The sequence below is a fragment of the Phanerochaete carnosa genome, assembly GCF_000300595.1.
Source record: "Phanerochaete carnosa HHB-10118-sp unplaced genomic scaffold PHACAscaffold_7, whole genome shotgun sequence".
Lineage (NCBI taxonomy): Eukaryota > Fungi > Basidiomycota > Agaricomycetes > Polyporales > Phanerochaetaceae > Phanerochaete > Phanerochaete carnosa.
In genome coordinates this window covers 173,361-186,761 of record NW_006767634.1, presented here as the reverse complement: position 1 = coordinate 186,761, position 13,401 = coordinate 173,361, and the positions used below count along the sequence as shown (strand labels likewise).

Sequence of the window (13,401 nt, the reverse complement as noted above, 5' to 3'; positions counted from 1 at the left end):
CCGGATGATCCAAGTGGACCAGACATTCTAGCGAGAGACTGCACATCACCATTGATGTCCGACGCAGTCTCCGACCGGCGAAGTCCGGGCGCGCTAGAATGGCTGGGGACGAGACTATATCCTCATGAGATTCACACGAGAAGCGCTTGAGCGAGCCCGAGGCTGCCCGAGGGAGCTAGATTAACCGTGGGAAGCCTTCCAGGAAAGGTATTTTGTTCTCACAGGTGTCCGCAAAGGCTTTTCATTGGCTCAGGGAGCACTCATGATGGCATCACGAGGCTTCAGCCGGGAGTGCCGAGGCAGCTCGAGGCGGCTATCTCATGAGGCAACTTTGGATTTTGCGACACCCAATGCCGGAGAGTTGTAGTATTTGGGGCGAGCCGATGACACCGGCTGTAAGGAGAACTTCCTTTCTCGCCGTAACAATACGTTTGGGGCCTAAGGAACCGACACATCTCAGGCTGTCAGTGATAAGGGACTCACAGAATGGAGCGGGATACCTACCATCTCGGGTTTGTGCCAACTCGACCGTGCGGAAGTCCGACGGTTGACTACCAGGTGCAGGCACAAGTTTGGTGACGTAGGTGTTGGTTAGAATATCTACATTCGGGCGGATGGCAGCGGAGTACAGGTACGCGGAGGCAGCATCGCTGCGCTCTCCTTCACCAATCGACGACTGCATATAGCCTGGTAAGAGAATAAGGCGTGGCGAAAAAATAGTGAGTATATAGCTTCACTTGTGCCAAGAAAAGTCCCGGCGTTGAAGTCGGTGTTGAAGCTCCAAGTTCTGCCCAATTCCTCAGCAGCACCAAATACTAGCTTGTCGAGCGGTGTGGGTTGGCCGGGGACGCTAACCGCTACGGGACCCTCCCCGTGCACGGACGCTTCAACAAAGCCATGTATGTCACGTCCATCTACGGGAGGAACGAGGCGACAAGCCTATGTGAATCTGCTTCAACGTCTTGTTATCGAACCATGAAAAAGGAAACATGCTTTTTTGTAGTAATGCTTCGCGACGTCCCAGCCCCAGCCGTCATCTTTCGTGATCTTTGCCCAACGATCCCACACCTCTGCCCCGCCGTTATTCCACGTCATTAAGATTAAGTCTGCAAGGGTGTCAGCATACTTGACCTGTGTCAAGAAGTTGCGCACCTAAACTCACGTATACGAGTGGTGCCTCCGAGAGCCTTTCCCCTGGCGCAAGCTATCTTGCGGCTTGACATGCTTTCTTGAGCAGTTGTGACATACTTCCAGTCTGCAGAGCCCCCGGTCAGTCGTACACCCATAAAGGGCACTTGCATCTGGGTATTGCCGGATTCACTACCAGCAAAATTGAGGAATCTCCCAGAACTGTAGGCCGCAGGTGGACTCACTTGCCGCCAGCCTCTACAACGAGAACGGTAGCGGAAGGGTCCTCGCTGAGACGATTGGCCAACATGCTACCACCAATCCCAGCTACATAAAGCGAGTATCGTCAGCGATGTCAGATAACTAGCGCCACTCGTCACATACCACCAATGATTGCGAAGTCATATTCCGGTCGCAGGTCGGAGAAGGATGTGAAGATCCTTCGATTAGCCATTGGGCACGGGGATTTGGCTAGCAGACAGCGATTATTTCTCCATAAACAGGTCAGAGGTGACCCATGTCGCCGTACGATGAGCTCGTCGCCCTAAGTAGTGACTACGACACGAGGCAATTTCTCTCGGTCCATTTCCGAGTCGGAGATTGCGAACCTTTGTAAGGAAGCGTTTACCGAGAGATATTCGGACACTTCCTTCCCGCGAGCTCAACGCTGACCAGATCTGGCGTGCTGTCAATCTTGTATCCCTTCTGTATTATTCTGGATTGGCCTTGATCCATCGCGTCCTGGGAAACACAGTGTAAGCAGCATTTCATGCCCGCTTGGCAGTGTGGCAGCTGGTTTGAAGGTTGTACCAGTGTTTTATTAAGAAGGAAATAGACAGATGAACGAGAGATGCTCAGTATCAGACGAGGCTGCGATCTCGCGCTGGCGTGACTTGTCGCAGCAGTAGATGTAGAGACTCTACCATCATCCTGTCTATTTGGGAGATGCTGATTAGCACCATTCAGACATATCCTGTGCCACGGTGCACTGACCTGATGAATACTAGATTTCGTCTGCAACGATGCGTCGAGATGTCGTACTGTGTCGACAATTTTTCCGGGGACAGCGGTCGCACGGAGCATCCACTTACGTAGTTCGAATATTGCCTGAGACGGTGACACGCATATATAGTTGCATCACTGAACTTCTTTGCGATATTCGACAGATGGGATGTGCGCAGTGGGGGCAAGAAACTACTGTTCGTTTATACGTACCGGCGCTTTTATTGAAGGCGCATTAATGGGGCGCATCAGTGTCGGCATCACGCCCGAAACCCTCCAAAGGGCGTCAGCCTAGATGAGTTGATATTGTTACTGATGAAAAATCTTCCATTCGGTACCCGACGAGCATCTGCTTGCTACTAAACCGTCATATATCAATGCTAGTTCACCATTAATAATGAGGTGAACCTAGACGGCCGTTTCTAAAACTCGTTCACATGTCTGAAAGTACAGTGCCTGTGAGTCCAACACAGACGGGCTAGCGAGACTAACCTTGGTGGCCTCCGTCATCGACAGACGGTGTACGTCTATACCTCATATAACTTCTTAATCTAAATCTAGGAAGGTTACGCTTGGGGCTGACTGTGTTTCGTACTTGTTACGCACCGTAGATAGGGTTCCTGTTCGCACTGCTTCTAATATGATGCGCCCTACGTGGCCGAGCACTACGATCAGGACTTTGCTCATATATCATTGGTGATTACGGCAACGCTTGCCGTACATAGCCACTGCGAGGCCAGAATATAAGGAATGCAATACTAGACTCGGAGAGGACGCAACGTCAACAAATTCTGAGCCACCTTCAATGTCAGATTCAGCTCGGTTCAGGGACACTTTCAAGGGCGACATCCTGACGCCGGAGGACGAGGGCTACGAACGTGCTCTCGCTCGCTGGGCCGTAAACGCTATACGTCGCGCGCGCATTGTCGCATATGTTCGCGACGCAGAAGACGTATCCACTGCCTTGCGGTACGCCAAGGAAAACGGTATCAAGGTCGCGATACATGGCGGTGGCCACAGCCCCAATGGAGCATCATCCGTGCAAGATGGTCTGGTCATCGACCTCGCCCGCTACCTGAACGGCGTCAGGGCCGACCCCGAGAATCGACTTGCCTACGTCGGTGGCGGTGCGAAGTGGGCTACCGTCAATAAGGCAACGATGGAGCACGGCCTCGCCATGGTGGGCGGGACAGTGGGCCATGTAAGTTGTTCGCTGTCTTTCGCTGTATGTCCGTTGATGGCGCTTTCAGACAGGTGTTGCGGGGTGAGCGTGCCGTATAAGATTTCATTATTCATACTAATAATTATTCAGACTTACGCTTGGGGGAGGCTATGGCTGGCTTAGCCCAATGCACGGTCTCACCATAGACCACCTCGTCTCCGCTACAGTGGTACCCGCAGACGGCATCGTCCGCACCGCCAGCAAGACCGAAAACCCAGATTTGTTCTGGGGCATTCGAGGCGGCGGCTGCAATTTTGGCGTCGTCACAGAGTTCGTCTTCGCGCTGCACTCCCAGCAGCGTATGGTTTTTGGCGGTCCTGTGATATTCTCTCCCGACAAGCTTGAGACAATCGCCAAACTTATCGAAGCCTGGTTCCCTACCGCTGGACCAAAAGAGGCTGTGCATGCTTATATGGGACGTGGTCAGGATGGATCGGTAGGCAAAATGATGGCCATAGAATGCGCATATACCCGACTAATGTGTCTCTTCTATAGCCTGCAGTAACGCTTCTGATGTTTTACAACGGGTCCGAGTCCGAAGGGCGCGAGACCTTCAAGTCATTCACAGATCTAGGTCAGCTTTACAATCGTTACGCACTCATTCGCAGACGATAACGATGGATCCTATTCAGGTCCTATCGTTGACACGCGCCGAGAGATGTCATATGACGGCTTCAACTCGTTATTGGTATGTACTTAGAAATTCTAAGACATCGGGGGCGACAAGCTGACCGGTCTTGAAGGACGAGTGGGCCGCCCCTGGAAAATGCAACTGGATTCGCGGCGTCGCCGTCGACCGGGCAACCAAGGTTCTGATGCCCGAGATCTTCAACAAGGTCGTGGAGCTCTCACCTCCGGGGAAGCCCTTCAGAGTGTCACTTAACCTCGAGTATATGTCCCAAGACAAAGTCAACAGCGTCCCAAACGATGAGACGGCATACTCACGCGATAGGCCCGGACTTGGAAATGGCATCGGAGCTGTGTTCTGGGACGAGGACAAGCCGGGCCTGGAAGCGGAGGCTAAGCAAATTCTGGACGAGATTACAGGTCTGGTCAAGATCCCTGGCCTGCGCTATGGCAATTTCAGTGCGCAAAGCGTCAATCCTACGGTTTCCTGGACTGTGGTGATGCTGAACTTTATCGTTTTATCCCTGCAGACGCGGATACCGATGTTTTACCCGCTCCCGGTGCCACCGCCAAGCGGACCAGGGCTCAGGAGCTATATGGGGAGAACTATCCACGGCTGCAGCAACTAAAGAGAAAATACGACCCGGAAATGATCTTCGACAAGTGGTATGTGATCCAGCCAGCTCCCGTTGACGGGGGCGAGCTCTAGGCGCGCTCTATCCCTCAGCTGGATCTAGTCGATATTTGTCGTGTATATTCTAGGCAGCTTGCATGTATATTTGTGTTTATGCGTGTTGGGTTTAGATGAAATGAACGCACAGTGAACAGTGTCAACTAGCTCGGTGGTCAGAGATGCAAGGGATCACGTCCTCGAGCAGGACGACAAAAGTCGAGCTTCCCGGGTTCCCGGGGTTAGGGCTGTGTCGCGTATAAGCGCCTGTAGTTGTTCCTCGGGGTTGGATATCGCGTGTCGGACGCTGTCTTCAACCACGTCCACGATGTCTGCACCGACGCCTGCAGCGCCAATGAAGGCGTTATTGTCCAACTGGGCCTCACGTGCGGCGTCGACGGTGCCCCCAGCCTCTCAAAACTACGAGCCACTCGTCAAAAACGTCCTCCGACAGCGACTGCTGTCGCGCACATTCCTGTACTCCGCGCTCTTCTGCTGGACACTCGTCATACTCACGGCAACGGCAGGGCGGGGAGGGGTTGCGAGGCTGGGATTAGTTGGGGCTTTGATCAGCCCATTCTTTCCGCGAACGTTAGGCTTGGCCTTCATTATCTGGATATCGGGGGTTGTGCCGGTGTTGGTCCTGAGGAAGGTATACTTGACAGGTGCGTCGTTGTAAGTATATTTCGTGGGCAATATACTCATCATGCAATCAGCCAGTCCTGCATCTGCATCTTCCCCGTCGGGGGTATTCCGTGACGCGTTGAACAAGAGCAGCACCTTTCGCTCTCTGGCTGTCTACCTTACCTCTGCGTCACTCTTGACTGCAATACATGTCGTCACGGCACTGGTGTTTGATGTAAGAGCTGGTAGGGACCCTCGGCTGAGCTTGTTTGTCAAGTCTAGGTGCGTCCTCCTGCGTTCGTTGTGTCTACTATTGTGACCTTGTGGCCTCCAGAAAGCACCCATATTACCTCAACGGCCGCCTCCTATACCTAATCTCCTCGCAAATATCTCTGGCAGCATTCTACGTACTGCGAAACGTTATGATGGACCGACTGGCCGTTCGATGGACGGGGTCGATGTCTGCCCGGGCGATGAATGAAATACCATCGTTCATGCTGGCACGTATCCTTACAGTGACCGCAAGTGCGTTGCTGCTCACCGCTATGGGCACCGTGGCTCACATCGTCCTGTTTGGTTGCGCGAGAGCAATCGTAATCCCTTTCGTATTCAAGCTGCCAGTCCTATCTCACCTTCTCCGGCCCTTCTTGGCACATTTCCTCCGCGGCCCTTTCGCGCTGACACTTCTGACGAGACACACCGGATTAATTTTTCGCGCGTTTATGCTGGGGTTCCTGACTATTTCCACATGGGACTTTGCGGAGAACTTATTCGATACCTTCGTCGCAGAACCCATCAACGTCGCACAAGCTACGGCCGACCCTGCCGTCACCCTAGTGTCTGGCACAACATCACAAGACCTATACTACAAGCATTTCGCGTTTGCTGAACTTGCGCAGTTCGCGAGAGACGAAACACATGCGGGCTCTACCCGGCGTGTGGCGCTGTTCACCGATCAGAAGTACAACCCCAACTTGTGGTCGGCGTTTGCTAGGGAAGCACTCCTGACCCTCGGACGCGACTACCAGCTGCTGCTCCGTCGTGGCGCGCCTCCGGCTGCTGCACCAGCACCAGCGCCTCCAGCGAAGAAACTCGATGCGCCACCCCAAATACCCAAGACGCCGTTCATCAAGGAGCCCGTCCTCAAGCAGAAGAGTGCATCACCTCTTCATTCTGCCCTGGAGACAATCGCATCTGATGGGAGTGTTACGGCTGCGTTGGCTTCAACTGCCGAAGCGGGTGCCTCGCAAATCCCGGAGCTCTTCCGGTCGGTGCTGCCGTCCCAAACGAAAGCTGTTGCGGAGACTGCCGGCGCTGCTGTGGAGACCGTAAAGAAAGGGGAGCAGGAGATCATGCAGCTGGCAGCACTGCCGGGCAAGTGGAAGGGTCGCCTCCAGCAGGAGCTCGTCGCGCAGTCGCCGTCCGCGGTGCGCCGCGCGGCCGCACGGCTCGAGCGCTGGTGGCACCGTGAGCGGGTGCACAAAGTTGTCGAGGCCGCGCTGCCGAACCGGAAGCTGGACGGTCTTGCGGCGGACGCTCTCTGCTCGCTCGTATGCGCGTCGCTGACGGAGGACCGGTACGGCGTCGTACAGCGCGACATCCCGCGCATCCTCGAGGCGCTGCTGTCCTTCCTCGGTGCGGTCGAGGACTATCAGAGCGAAATTATTACCAAGTATCCCGTGCCATCTCCTGAGGAGATGGGCCAGCTGAACGCGAAGGAGGCGGCGGAGATGCAGGAGCTTGCGCTCGACCTTGCGCGAGCCGGAGACGCGCTGAGCGAGATGACAGATCGTAAGTCTTTCCCTCCATTCAATGCAGCCTGTAGCTAACTCATCCTCTCCCGTAGCACTGAAGGACAGTATCGTGCGCATTGTACGGACGTTTGGCGACAAGTTGTCAGCGTTCAAGTTTCCTCCACGGACTGCCCGCAAACTGCAAGGTTTTGTAGATTACCACTAAATCGTGTGTCGTAATCGTCATTGTTTAGGCAAGCTCTCTTGCTATTGCTATCGCCGCTATGGTTTTGCATGCTATTAACAAGATTTCTCCCGTTAAGGTCACGGTCGTTGGATTCTGGCTCGCTCAGGGCTTCTTGGTAACAGGTCCCGCGTCGACAGGAGCTTTACATAGATAACAGCTGTCTATTGAAAACTACTTCCTGATCTCACCATCCGTTGATTTCAATAGCTCCGAGATACTTTGGTGGCTTGACTCGCATATTCGCTGGCGGTGTCTTCCCGCCCTTGAGCGTTTGAGCGTCACAGAGCCTCGTGGCGTTTGATGCGCCATCAGTTCGCCATCATGGCGTCTAAAGCATAGCCTCCAACGTCCAACTCTGATCGTCGTGAGTGTATTCTAAGAAATAACGGCCGAGAGGGCAAGCAGAGCAGAAAAAAGCTGTTTATGTCCTCGGTCCCGCTGCGACAACGCCATCCTGTGCTCAATACTATTGCCACCAGGACCTAGTGCATCGGCTGCTCCCGTGATAGAAGGCTGTCCCACGGTGCACGTCGCTGACAAGCCCGCAGATCTAGCGCTTTTTTTTACTCCGCTGTACGGCGAGGGGAGACAGTACATGTCCAGCTCCTTGAATAGTTAGCTGCGCACAGGCTTAAAATTCACGCTAAGTGGTTATTTTAATTAACGGACCCTGATAGACCAACTGACTTCCGAAAGTCCCAGCGAATGCAGAGACGGTAGCAACAAGGCTTGGCAATGCCTATTGGACGAACTTGGCGTGAACTGCCTCTTGAGGCTGGCTGGACTCAGGAAGTCGGCCCGATGACGCTACATACATTCAAACATCATTGCGCTCAACATTGTCACCCTTCAAAGTTTCGGCATCGTCTTGGAGCGCCCAGTGCGCCAGAGGACGGTACAGTGCTGAGTCGTGAAGGCTGGATGGCAACTCACGAAGTTGAGTAAAGGTATTGACTTGAACTGTCATGAACGTGTCAAGGTCGCGGCAAGGTGCCCTGTCCGGAAGCCTGGGTGCCGACAGGAGGCGTATTTCGAGGGGTCGAACAAAATTCGTGTAGAGCTCCATTTGCTAAGGGGTGCGAGGAGAAAATTGGCAAGTCAAGGCGAGTGGTGTCTGCGTGCGAGGGTAAAGTTCGGGCGCGGCAGAAACTTTCTGATAGTCTTTGAAGCCTCCGCTCACTTTTTCCTAGGATGGGCCTAGGGCAGGAGATCCCACAGAAGAAAGGCCGTAGTCGACTGATCCACGTGTTTAGCTTCGTAACATCGCTGAATGGCCGAGTGGTGAAAACGGACGCAAAAGGGCACCTGTCCAGGTACGAACAGCGGTCCTTACGTTCGTGTGCACAAGTTCGCAATGGTTCGAGTGTTTCAACGACCCGTTTCAACGCCATCCTGGTCTCAAATTGGAACCATTAAACTCAATCAGTGCGATTTACTGCGCTGAACAGCAATCCCTTTTCGAGACAATAACGGCTGTAATTATTGCGTTGACCCCGTGGAGCAAGAACTCTTCTGGTCGCAGCCTGACGTTCGCAACCATCACGACAATGACAGTTCGCAGCATTCTATCAGTTTGGTTGTAAGTATCAATCATCTTCTGGTCGCTGGCCCCCACGAGCGGGTGAACTCCGCACGTTACCCTCGTGTTCACCACACGGGCGTCCGAGCTTAATTCCTGAAGATAGGGGCCTCTCGGCGGTCGATTGATTTGGAAATAGTGACATTTTCAGGCATATTATCTAACTAGAGAGACCCTGGAGACCCCATTTCGCTTTGCTTAGTACCCCAAGCGGGACCTCGGAGGCCTTCATAGCGGACTGAGCTGCAGGTGAAAAATTAACTGATGCGACCATTGCAAGCCCATAGCATGATGAAATATTAGAAGACATAAATGCAAACATACTACTACACGGGACGGGTGCGTACCATAATATATACTCGGAGGCAAAGAGCAACTTAAAGCCGCCCGCGGGTGTCATTCCGCTGTTACTTACTACTTTACCTTGAAAAGTCCGCCACACAGTCCGCCCGGAGTATAACGAGCGACCTAGAACTGGGGACGAGACTAGCTTCTGAGAGGTTTGTAGCCTGGTGCACAATTTCAAACTTGTGCACGCCGCATTGACAGCTTGCCTAGCTCTTATGAAAGCATAAATGGCGGAGCGCTGCGAAACCGTCGAATCAGTGGCTTCGGCGGGGTATCACCACTTCCTCAGGTCGGAGTAACGTTGATCGATTGATCGTTGCAGCGATCCCACAGGGTGGTAAGCGCAGTTTTTTTCTTGAGAAAACTCAGGCAAAAGCGGCTAAACAAGGCCCAGTTATTCCTCGATTTTATGCCGATGCAAATGAGGAGAAACTGGTGCAAAACTAGCCAAAATGGTCCAAAACACAGTAAAACTGGCGGAAAACTGAGTTTTGCCTTCGGTTTTTTTCAGGTGAAAACCGGAGAAAGTTGGGGCCTTGTTGAATCAGTTTTTGGCCAATTTTATGCCGGAAAAAAGCACGCTTACCGCCCAGCGTCCCTGTCGACGAGTCGCACGAGCCCTGGTATGTGAACCAACTAGTCGTTCTCCGTTCGGGGCCAGATATATAAATATTGTCATCTCGCTGTCGAGGTCACTTATCCAGTGGCAACACTCCCGAGTCTCTTGAGCCCTTACCCCCACTGTCATGTCGTCCTCTCCCTTTGATAGTGATCGGCGCCCTGTCGAAGACACCGACAGCTTCGGGGGTGCGGAGTCGGAGCCGGAGTCGGAGAACGAGCCAAGTAGTCCCGTGGCTCCATCTTTCGTATCTGCACTGTCAGACGTTCTAAGTGCGTCTTATCTATTCTTGTGATGTTGAATGTTCACTGATAATACAATTAAAGGAAATTCTAGTCCTCGATTTACTCCATTCAGTACGTCTCTTGCTAGCTTCCAGTTAGTTTCCATCTTATTCTTTGACAGGAGGATCGTCTAGTCCTGCTCCTTTCGCGAGAGAGAGTCCTGCGGAGAGTATCCGCCGTGATAGTCAGGTCCGCCAGGAGATTCGGAAGGCCACCAGTCTTGACCCTCACCACGATTCAAGCCCCATCCGCGAGTTCTCACCAAAGCCTGGCCGTATACAGTCAGCCAAAACAGACACCTCAAGCCTGAGAGTGTCACCTCGTCCTGACTCAGATGGGGGAACAACAAGAGCTCGCGAAGTAAGCCATCAATCGCATTCAACATCAAATGTCTATGCTAACTCGGATAAGGAAAGCGAAGATGAGAAGGCTCATGACAAGGAGGTTATTGTCCTTTCTGACGATGAAGCAGTAAGTGGTCATTATCATGCCGTCATGCATACAGCTGAACTTGTCACAAGCCTGTGCAAGCGTCGAAAGGCAATGCCTGGAACAGGCTCTCAGCCCGTGTCTTGGTCGAGGTCGAGATACCATCTTTGCCTAATGATAATGGCGAAGACGGCGCCGTCGAGGTTGACCGTACGAACGCAGTGGTCGAAATTGGACAGCGGGTACGGATCTGCTTTACGTTGATATATATATATTCACTTACACTCTATTGGTAGCCTGCAAAGCCCTCGAAGCGCGATGCCACCCTAGATATTCGGAACTTTTTCAAGTACGAAGAACGCGTTATGAATGGTGCTATCGTGAAAGGCTATTGGTGCCCTGTGTGCCAGTACGTGCTCTCTTCTTGCCTTTGATCAAGTACTGAGCATACTCAGGGACTCAGCTGACTACAGGGGGATAGCATGGCTTCGAGGGAGTGGGTCGACCCTGCGAACTCATATCAGTCGCCATTGGTCTACCCATGGACAAATTTATCTTCGCAAGTGTAAAGATGCCGACGTTGAGCCCAACCATCGTGCGCTCCCTACCATTGCAGCGATCGCCAGAAAAGTGACTTCCGTTCAGGAGACACACGACGAACCCGCCATAGTTCAACCTGAGCCCACAAGGAATGAGTTCATCTTCCGCATGTTAGAAGGCATTGACGCGTCGCAACCTTTCATCATTGCTCTACTACTGTTCTGCTTGATTGTTCTCTCGCTCTACACCCTGACTAAGTAGCCACCGCAACAACCCAGTGCCCCGCTGTACCTACAAGGTTTTAATAGTAGTTTATATCTGTTTTCCAGTTGGCGGTACCGTACCATTGTTGTAATTATTTACTCTTGCTATAGATCGCAGTAAGGTAACATTAGGGCCATTACATTTACCGTATGCCCGACATGCTAGTGTGATAGGTCACCGTCGCATTTACCACCGGATTAATTATACAGTACTACATATTTATTTTGTTTAATTTATTCACTCATTCTTGGTTCAGACTGATTCGTGAACCCAGCTTGAAGTTGGACATGGTCTGTTAATCCTAGTCATGCCTATTCTTCGTCCTTGCCTTGGTATTGATGTTCCTGCTAGATTCTAGGTCTTGTTCTTCTGAAGGAGTCGCTGAACCGAACCAAACTGAGACGCAACCCACCAATTGAAAGCACTTATTTCGCGAGCACTGCAGCAAGAGGTGACGTTGCGCTTGTTCCGTAGGCTCACCGTGCCGATATAGTTGGTCCGTGCGATAGCGGTGCCTGAACGCTGCGTACCCAAAGGCAACAAAAGCAAAGGGGTACTTATCATGTTGCGGCGCGCCAATACGACGATGTGGTAGTGACGCACGGATTATGCAGCTCTTGGGACTGTCAGTGCGGAGGCGATGATGTTTGGAGCGATAATGTACTTGGATACAGCATTTGCAGGTTTATGTCAGGACATTGCAGTCTGCGCCGGTGTGTGCCCTCCTACGTTGGAGGACTGTGCGTTATTGGAGAGTGCGACTACATGGAAAACCTCGCGTAATCATAGACGCGGATTTTCTGTCGATCACTACAAGTAAAGCAGGCGATAGGGCTGCGCGCACCGGACTGTGATTCATTCCACAGACAGAACGTATATGTGCATAAAGTTACAAATGATTGAGCCAATCGCTGCGCCACGTGATACGCCCAGATATTGGAACAGATTCATTTTTCGCTTTCCAGCCACTCGAGCTCATAAACGAGGGGTTGGCGATGGACGGTGGCTCTAACACAAGCGAAATTAGCAAGGGCATTGTTTTTCGAACGCAGAATCTCACCCAAACACAACGGAGTCGCGTAATACAATTCTTTAGCTATCTAACAGGTTGTATCCCTCGCGACTTGCTCCAAATTTCAGCTTGAAGCTTTGAAGCCGGAAGCCTTCAATTATAGGCGTCGAGATGCCCTATGGCATTTGATCTGCCATCAGGGTTCTGGCCTATCCGGCGTTTGCGTTGAACGTTTCGCCTTTGACTTCGACCATGGCTAATTTCGCAGAAAAGGCGGCTGAGAGCGCAGAGAGGGCCAACCGCAGAAAGTTAGATATTACCCCCTTCAGTCTCGTTGACGCGACGCCAATCTGCGCCCAACATTATCGCCATCAAGACCTGTGGTTCGACGATGGGAATGTGCTTTTAATCGCGGGAAAGGCCTGGTTCAAGCTCTACCGGGGCATGCTCTCTCGATTCTCAGGTGTATTCCAAGACATGTTCCAACTTGCTGATGCATCAGTCGGTCTCACAGTGGAAGGCTGCCCCACTGTACACATCACTGATGAACCGGCGGATCTGGTGATTTTCCTCACTCTGATATATGCACTACGGGCATGAGCTGGTTTCAGATCACCTGAAATGTCCTGGTCAACCCATCAAAACTGTCTCATTTTCGAAGACTTAACCGGGGCTTTCTGGTGTCCCAAAATGATAGATTTGCTACCACTTTCGTAGCCATTTGCAGTGCAGGAAAATGATAAATTTTGTGTAGCCTGAAATGAACCTGAAATGACTCAATATGGCTACATTTCAGTACAGCAAAGAGTTCATGTTTCAGGAGACTTTGTGGCGCATTTCAGGACATCTGAAAGAACATATGTAGAAATCATTTCCGCCTCATGTTTGCAATGAGGAAAGGTCCGGGCAAGGAAAACTTTTGATGGTCCTGAAATTGCCATTTCTGATGGATTTTGAAGCTATTTTATGAGCTAGAAGATTGTTACCTGAGATAAGTCAGAAACGTCCTAGAAATGTACTATAAATTTGCCGTAAATGGTAATTTTAGAATCATTAAAAGTTTTCCTTGCCGG

General features: G+C 51.9%; 3 protein-coding genes across 3 annotated transcripts; 2 read left to right on the top strand and 1 right to left on the bottom strand.

Moving 5' to 3' along the window:
• Nucleotides 1-313: 313 nt before the first annotated feature.
• PHACADRAFT_99375 (uncharacterized protein) lies at nucleotides 314-1,582 on the bottom strand (the record flags this gene model as incomplete). The annotated part of the gene is made up of 8 exons (XM_007397624.1): nucleotides 314-438; nucleotides 505-687; nucleotides 738-939; nucleotides 960-961; nucleotides 990-1,106; nucleotides 1,163-1,320; nucleotides 1,374-1,455; nucleotides 1,513-1,582. 8 exons carry the CDS (start codon nucleotides 1,580-1,582, stop codon nucleotides 314-316), a joined length of 939 nt encoding a protein of 312 aa, XP_007397686.1.
• A 1,353-nt stretch (nucleotides 1,583-2,935) lies between these two features.
• Nucleotides 2,936-4,844, top strand: PHACADRAFT_147283 (uncharacterized protein; the record flags this gene model as incomplete). The annotated part of the gene is made up of 6 exons (XM_007397623.1): nucleotides 2,936-3,345; nucleotides 3,443-3,788; nucleotides 3,848-3,926; nucleotides 3,985-4,040; nucleotides 4,096-4,438; nucleotides 4,510-4,844. The coding sequence occupies 6 exons, from the start codon at nucleotides 2,936-2,938 to the stop codon at nucleotides 4,686-4,688; spliced, it is 1,413 nt and encodes a 470-aa protein (XP_007397685.1). The 3' UTR covers nucleotides 4,689-4,844.
• A 99-nt stretch (nucleotides 4,845-4,943) lies between these two features.
• Nucleotides 4,944-7,466, top strand: PHACADRAFT_124416 (uncharacterized protein). Its single transcript, XM_007397622.1, has 4 exons — nucleotides 4,944-5,314; nucleotides 5,366-5,555; nucleotides 5,608-7,064; nucleotides 7,120-7,466. Exons 1-4 carry the CDS (start codon nucleotides 4,978-4,980, stop codon nucleotides 7,230-7,232), a joined length of 2,097 nt encoding a protein of 698 aa, XP_007397684.1. The 5' UTR covers nucleotides 4,944-4,977; the 3' UTR covers nucleotides 7,233-7,466.
• The last annotated feature ends 5,935 nt before the right edge of the window (nucleotides 7,467-13,401 follow it).

Excerpts from the sequence above, each read along its gene's own strand:
- PHACADRAFT_124416 (XM_007397622.1), top strand. The coding sequence starts at position 4,978 with ATGTCTGCACCGACGCCTGCAGCGCCAATGAAGGCGTTATTGTCCAAC. Across the intron at positions 5,315-5,365 it reads GAGGAAGGTATACTTGACAG|CCAGTCCTGCATCTGCATCT; the intron begins GTGCGTCGTTGT and ends TCATGCAATCAG. Across the intron at positions 5,556-5,607 it reads AGCTTGTTTGTCAAGTCTAG|AAAGCACCCATATTACCTCA; the intron begins GTGCGTCCTCCT and ends TGTGGCCTCCAG.